We start from the raw sequence: 7,656 nt of genomic DNA, 5'->3' as shown, positions 1-7,656 counted from the left end.
TTTTACACAACAAAAGAAAAAATTACAACTCTTGAGAAACAAACGCAGGATCGTTGTTTGGATCACTGCTTGCGTGGGATCTTTGCCTGTACCGGGAGCGCTTTGACTCGTGGACCACCAAATCACAGATTCTGATTGAATCGTGAGGGGTTTAATGATTCTTCCTTCGTTTATCGAAGTGAGAATTTAAAACGATATCCTATCAAAGTAAGATAGTCGTTCTTCTTAAGATCAAGTCAAAGATCGAATCTCAAGGAATTGCTAGAAGCTCAAGAACTCTGCTCTCTCTCTGCTCTGGATTGCTCTGAAGTGCTCAAAATGACGTGGGCGAGACAGTGAAGACTGTCTCGCGTGGGCGAGACAGTAAAAGTCTGTCTCGCCCGGGAGACAATAAAGACTATCTCGCACGCGAGACGGTCTATACTTGTGTTCTTTTTTGACATTTTGGATGACTTCCTTTTGAGCTGTGTTTGGATATCTCTCAACATTTTTTTTTGACGCCTACAATAATCGTCATTCACAACCAAAATTGTTAACCACACCTCCTCTATGTATTTACCCTCATTAATTTTTATTTTGCGTTAATGGGAATCATAGGTCCTTAAAACAACAACAACAATAATAATAGAGGTGAAAGATAGAGAAAAATGAATAGCTCATGGGCTCCCCTGATTTGCATTAATTTCTGTGCATAATTCATTTCTCTCTCTCTCTCCTCTCTTATAGAGTGCTCATGGACACTCCATAGAAAAACAGTAATAATAATAAGTGGCTTCAAATTTTAGACCCCTAAAAGCAAACACATTAACAATGTTGAACTTCCAAGATCATTTATATATTGGGAAGAAAATATGACCCCATATTAGTACAAGTAGTAAAAATCTGCTCAGCTCATTGAGAATCCTTGCCCCCAAACTCGATGCTGGACTGTTTGGTTGGGATCTTAATGCCACTGATATTCATTAATAAGATGAAAAGAGAGAGAGAGAAGGGGGGAGAGGAAATGTGAGCGCAACACTAAATTCAACCAAGTTGATATCTTCCCATTTAAGGGACTACAACCCTAAACTCAGCCAAGTAAATGGACACTGGCCCAAGTCTCTCTGGACTCATTAAACAAGCAGCTTCCACTATCAATGTGAGCAGTTACCTTGATACGAGCAGCGTCAAGTCATCAACACCTGATTATAATGAAAGAGAGCAGTAGTCGATGCCAACCAAGTCCATTTAAGATTTTCATTCAAGAGTCTCCTTTCATTTCAATCTTTATGGGTGATAAAGGAGGGGGAGGAGGAGGTGGTGGTGGTGGTGGTGGTGTTTTAAAGCAAAAGAGATGCCTTCCTCTGCTCTGCTTTTATCTATGGGCCATCGCTACTATGCGTAAATAATATTGCGCCCCAACTTCCTACGTCTCCTTTCAATGCCCATCAATTTCTCTTAGTACAGAAGCCGTGTTAATAATGCATTTCCTCTTGGTTTTCTACCTAAATTTATGAGGTGTGACGATGTAAAATTTACAAGAACTAGCTCCTACGAACTCGTCTCAGCATGCAACCGAAGTTTTCGTGTCAAGAAATGACGCACGCTGTTATGCCACTGAGCTAAGCTGGTACGTTTGCGTAAACAGCAACATTTATCTGTTGGGTACATGTAAATCAATGATGCCATTTATTAGAATTAAAATGCAACAGCACAGAAGGGACTCACCCGCACCATAGAAATAAGAGGAAATTGCACGTAATAAACAAGCCGTCCTTAATTAATTTTGGTATAAATGAGATGGATGGTAAGAGTATCAGCACGCAGAGCAGAAAACAGAACATTAATGGCATAAACAGTCGCGTACCTCCTGGAGATGTATTAGGCATCTCACCGAATGCTACAGGAGATAGAAAGACAGAGAAGAAGATACCGCCGATCTTGCATTTATAACAGAAGATAACATCAGCTTATAGTTTGTGGCCTTTCATCGGCGCTCACCTGGAATATATAGTTGCTGTGACCAACATTGGTATAGTTTCAAAATGCAAAAACGTAACTTGGGTATTGCATGAAATTGAGAAACTAGATCATTTGCAACTATGCTAAACTTACAAGCTACGATTAGGTGTTCAAAAGCACGCATAACTTCAAACATCATAAGCAAATAGAAAACAGTTTCAAGACCAAGACTCACTTTATTTGCTATAAGGATAACCGGCAAGCGTACAGTCACTTACCTCGAGCCACCTCCCACTATCGTGCACACATGATGGCGAGAACCTCTCCACGCTCTTAAGCATCACAATTACGAAGACCAGAAGGAAAAAAAAAAAAAAGAGAATTGAGCATATTCAGATCCAAAGGAAAGAAAATACATGTATTATTCAAAGGCAAGATTCAGCATTTAAAAGTTCGATTCACTATTTGATTCTTACATGGAGGACTATAACTAGTGAAAGAAAACACGCAGTTCCACAAAAATCGTAGTACTGCTGGGAATACCCAAGTTACATTTGTCCACCAGAAACAAAGACTTCATGCCATTGTCGCTGAGTACAGGCGAGAATTATGCGAACAGATTGTTTCACGTCTTGACGGTGTTCACAGCAATGGGAAGGTAATTCAATAATTGTAAACCATAATACACATTTAAATTCAGCGGTGTAAGCATTGCTTAATTAATAAAAAGATAGCTAAAAAAGTAATCTTCAGATCCCAGTATGTTAAAGAATATGTATATAGTATAATACCAACGGGAATAGACCCCGAAAGAAACTGCGTTATGCATGTCTGAGGCAAGTAACCTCACCATCTAACAGGAATTAGACAACTCCTTCGTTCCTATTGAAACATGTGTAACATTCATGTCATAGAAGTACACTTTCTGATGTGAATTTAACAAGCAGGCACTCAGTTAAAGGTATTTATTTATAGACTTTCAGATTGATCCCACCTTCAACTACCTCCAGCTTTACACAGCTGTNTCACAAGCAACCACACAATTGATGAAGGTCGCATACTTTCACCATTGTTCCCCTAGAAGGGAAAACATCTGCATCAGAGCTTTCAAGCCACTAACTAATAATCTTGATTTCCTCTGACCATCGAAGTTTTTGAAAGGGACATCTAAAACGGTCTCAAATCAGCCGTGCCATCCACGTATGCCAAGGATGCTAAAAAAAGAAAAGATTCTAGCACCATAGTTGCTGACTGTCTGCTACTCCTTAAACAAAAAGTGTAAGCACATCATGTTGCTCAAGCTCATCCAAAAGCATAGAGCCTTTCCAAAGGTGAATAACAAAGGCATTGTCGCTTGTTCATTTGTCTGCAAGTGGAAAAATGATATCCATTTCCACAGGAAAATAGGATCGAAGTTAGTGAGTCGTAAATCTATGGGCGCCTGAGTTTGTATATATACAAACTCCAGATTCATTTTTAATGTAAAATACATCAGTGTTTCACGAACTATGCGTCCAAACTAAGCCTACTCATGTGTACAGGTACAGCTTCTTCAGGTACTCTATGAAACTGATTACTAGCGAGATCTATAAAGGGAGTCAAGTCACTGCTCTTTAATATCCTAATGTTGATGTCCATGCATCACAGATCTAAAGGACGTAGCCTACTAAACTTGGGAGAACATGAAAATGTGAAGTGGATCAGCAGGTGGTTACTGATATAGAAGATGCTTTCTCCTATTTTTCTTTATGAGGTCATCATTCTGTAAGAACCGTTCGCAAAGGATGTTTTGAAGGTAAATAGAAGGAAACACTACTTTGAAGAATATAGTTGAATGCTAGCAATGTGATTTCCATTCATCTCACTATGGCAGTTGTGCCGCAAAATCATATGTGACTACTTCAAATTGTTGATCATTTGATATGATATGAAGATCTAAATTTTTTTAAAAAAAAAATAGTAATGAAAAAAGGAAAAAAAAGGAAAAAAGTCTGTCGACTCTTAGAGGTAGCAAAACGACGAAGTCTTATCATTTGCAATGAACATATATAGAATGACGGGTACTTCTTAGGTCAACTACCCTACATGAGATGATATCTGGTACTCAGGTATTCCCATGCTACAGAGCTGCCTACCTGGTACTGAGCATGTCAAGCACAAAGAATGGTGCAAAAGCTGAATACCATGATGAAATAAGTAACATCTGGAAGTATCACGATGCAAATTATCAACAAACTGAACTTCTGGCATTCATTGAATAGCAAGAGAGAAGGGTTCTTAATATAGTCAAGGTAGAATTATAAGGTTAAACATCATATGAACAGAGGTTAAAATGATGTTTAAATACAAAAATTACTTTTAACGCCAATTATGGATTGGACGGATACAAGACAGTTACCATGAACTTGATGAGAGCTTCATGATCTGCTTTCATCATTCTAAATGGCAGCAAACTGTTGCTGAGGCCATAAGCCTAGACTCTCAAGCAGTAGGGAAGGGGAATAAATTCTAGTATTCTCATTGCCTTTTAAGCACAACATGAGACTAGGGCTTCCCTCTGATAATTAAATATCCGAAGCTAGAAGAATCCCAAATATATCAACTCAAATAAGCCGTGAAAGTAGATATGTCAATACATGCACAAGTGATGTCCCATTATAGCACAATGACAGATCCTCTTGAGGTGATGCACGGGAGGTCTGGGACTAAAATCTTTCTTACATCATGCTATGGTTTTTACTCCAAAAGAGGAGGGTGGTGGTAGTGGTGGTGGTGGTGGTGGTGGGTTTTTCTTTTATTTTCTCTTTTTTTGTGGGTGGGGGTGAGGGGAAGCAGGTCAAGAACATTACATTCTATTAAAAAGGTCTTTCTTGCGTCAAACCATTGAAGTTAATGGAGTCTCTATTTTAAGTTTAAACTTTGCCTCTACTTACTGAGTTTACATTTTCAAAAACAAACCACAAACAGAAGAAATTCATGACCAGAACACAGAATAAGTATCGCATAGCAAAAACAAGGAATCACCCTGAATTCAGAAGTGTATCTCATCATAATATGTCTTCCTTTAAGCATTAATATTGGTGAAATGTAAGCACAAAGATACAGAGAGTGTCGGCAAAAGAAATAGCACAAGTTTTAATTAAAAAGAGAAACCTCCAAAGAAGAGAACAAGGCAGTCACACCTTCTAAGTAAGAAATAAAATCCATCAAGTCACATCACCACCTTTTAATCTGCAAAAGCAGCTTCATGTTCCGAGCTCTTTACACGAATTAAAACAAAATACATGAGCTTGTACTCAGTACCCATTATTTATATTCCCTTTGCTATAGAGCAAACCACAATCATCTTTAGTGCTAAAATCAGTAAATTTAATTGAACTATTTCCATTCATTCAATAAAAGATAGCCTTCTGTACTCTCTCTAACGAGCTCTCTCCATCTAGACAGCCAAGTAAATCAATGAATTGCCTTAACAATGACTTTCCATCCAGCCAAAAAAGAAAAAAAGAAAAAGAAAAAGAAACTGGAAAGTTTGGGATTTTGAAGAAGTCTGAATTTGTCAGAATTCCAAAACCTGATTTCTCAGTCAAACAACCCCTAAACTTCACAACTGTCTGCTACTACCTGATAGGTCCCAAATAGTTCATTAAACAGATAACCATTTCAAAGTTCTTTTGTGACTCAATAAACTCTGCCACTATTTAACACACATTTATATTGGCTCAAACAGTGAGCTGTGACAAATTACTCAGGAAATTTTTTATGGCATGAAAGATTGTACTAGCAGAATTCAAGCAAACTATTAAAAAAAACACATTTCCTTCTAGTATTTTCAGGTGAGTAACATCCTTTCGGCTATAATCAAGGCGTAGTGATTCTTTAAGGTAGACACAGCCAGTCCAACTCATTTACAAACTATAGACAGTACAACAGTGAAGGCTTCATTAATCTTCCAGGCGATGTTGCCTTTTGTTCTCATTAACACTTGCATCCAAAGAATTTCAAGAGATATTTACCGTGTTTTTTATTTCTCGGCATTGCAGCAATTGCTGCTGTAGGCTTTGAACAAGCTCATTAAGTTTTTGAATGTTCTTCTCTTGAGATAAAATTATCTGTAACAACAAAAAACATGTGATCAGTGACAAAACATCAAACACCACTTCTGGGTGAAAGCCAAAGAACTTTTGACGCCTAAAATATTAAACCTCTTAGATAGGGATAATAACAAAAAAACGTAGCTGTTGGACCCCTAAAAGGAAACAGACAAGACGGAAAAAATTGGATAAATGCTTGACTATGCTAGTATTTCCAGACAGAATAATGTAACACAACTGGCATAAAAGGATTCTAATTAACTTAATTCATGTAATGTTGTGCCATAACTCTTGTTAATTCTTATTATTTTTCTTTACCTAATTGAGTTTCTGAAATATGTATTCTCTACTTCAAAAATTTAAATACCACTACTGCCCAAGAGTTTTTTTACTAAGCTCGTGAAAACATCATATTTTTTTAATATGGATAAGCTCCAATATTTACACCCTTAGATGTGATTTTCTTTAGTACCAGCTAAAGGGCAATAGGCAAAATACTGAAGACTGATTCTAGAAATAACATTGTCAGGAGTCCCATCCGTACATAGTCCAAGTCCAAACCCTAGCTATCACTACTGAAAGGTCTCTAACTAAAATAGTCCTGTCTTATATATATATATATATATATATATATATATATATATATATATATATATATATATAATATATAGAAGAGATGGAGAAACTTGGTACCAAGTTTCTTCATTGAACTTGGTAGTGAGGTGGCCAAATCCCCACCCTACATCACACCTTGAAGAGAGAGCCTCATCACTATTCACCTACTTTTAAAAAGAGGCTCCATTTTCAAGGTGTGATGTAGGGGGGTGATTGGCCACCTCACTACCAAGTTCAATGCAAGAACTTGGTACCAAGTTTCTCCATATTTCTCTCTCTCCTCTCTCTCTCTCTCTTATAATATATATATAATATATATATATATATTATATATATATATATATATATATATATATAATATATAATATGAGGGAATTAAAGAAAAAGAAGAAGAAAGCAAAACAGGTTGCAATTCTAAAAAATGTGATCCCTTGAGTAGAGAAAAAGAAGAAGAAAACAAAACAGGTTGCAATTCTAAAAAATGTGATCCCTTGCGTAGCTTTATGTTATGTGTTAGAACATAAAACTATAACCTTTAACCCTCACCACAACTTCAAAGTTTTGGTGTCACAGCTAGAGGTTTATACTTTTATATTCTAACATGCCCTCTCAGGTTGAGTGTTATAATTTTATTTATATTAATTCTAACCTTGCGTAACCTTGGTATGATAGAATGACAACAGATGGAGATCATGTAGTTGCTATCGTAATCCAATCACCTTACGATAAGTCCCTATGCACAATAATTCTAGAAATTGTGGCTCCATCGACTAGAATTCTCAAGAACCTATAACCTATGATCTTTTTTGCCAATTTTATTTGTTTTGATCCCAAGGCAAATAATTTAGTGCAGTCCAAAATTTCACGATTTCATGAATCATTAACCACGATCTTTTGTTATTTTTAGTCGTTATGGCCCATTTGGAAATAATTTCACGGTAGCCAAAATTCATAATTTCATGAGCTATAACCCATTATTTTTTGTCATTTTTAGTTGTTTGACCTA

General features: G+C 36.7%; 1 protein-coding gene across 5 annotated transcripts in view; it reads right to left on the bottom strand.

The window, feature by feature from the left end:
• Positions 763–7,656, bottom strand: part of LOC109824633 — a 28,083-nt gene continuing 21,189 nt past the window's right edge. For 2 of the 5 annotated variants that reach the window (XM_020391259.1, XM_020391263.1), the window contains 3 exons: positions 5,958–6,053; positions 2,220–2,273; positions 1,739–1,980 (listed from right to left, as the gene is read on the bottom strand). In XM_020391259.1, the coding sequence (XP_020246848.1) occupies positions 1,945–1,980; positions 2,220–2,273; positions 5,958–6,053 (186 nt within the window). In that variant the 3' untranslated portion in view covers positions 1,739–1,944. Of the gene's footprint in view, positions 1,638–1,738; positions 1,997–2,219; positions 2,274–5,957; positions 6,054–7,656 lie in introns of those variants that run through there. The other 3 variants (XR_002242714.1, XM_020391260.1, XM_020391261.1) reach the window with 3 other exon arrangements.

Source organism: Asparagus officinalis, chromosome 9 (genome assembly GCF_001876935.1).
Source record: "Asparagus officinalis chromosome 9, Aspof.V1, whole genome shotgun sequence".
Classification (NCBI taxonomy): domain Eukaryota; kingdom Viridiplantae; phylum Streptophyta; class Magnoliopsida; order Asparagales; family Asparagaceae; genus Asparagus; species Asparagus officinalis.
The sequence above is the reverse complement of the archived record's forward strand: the minus strand, read 5'-3'. Positions and strand labels throughout refer to the sequence as shown.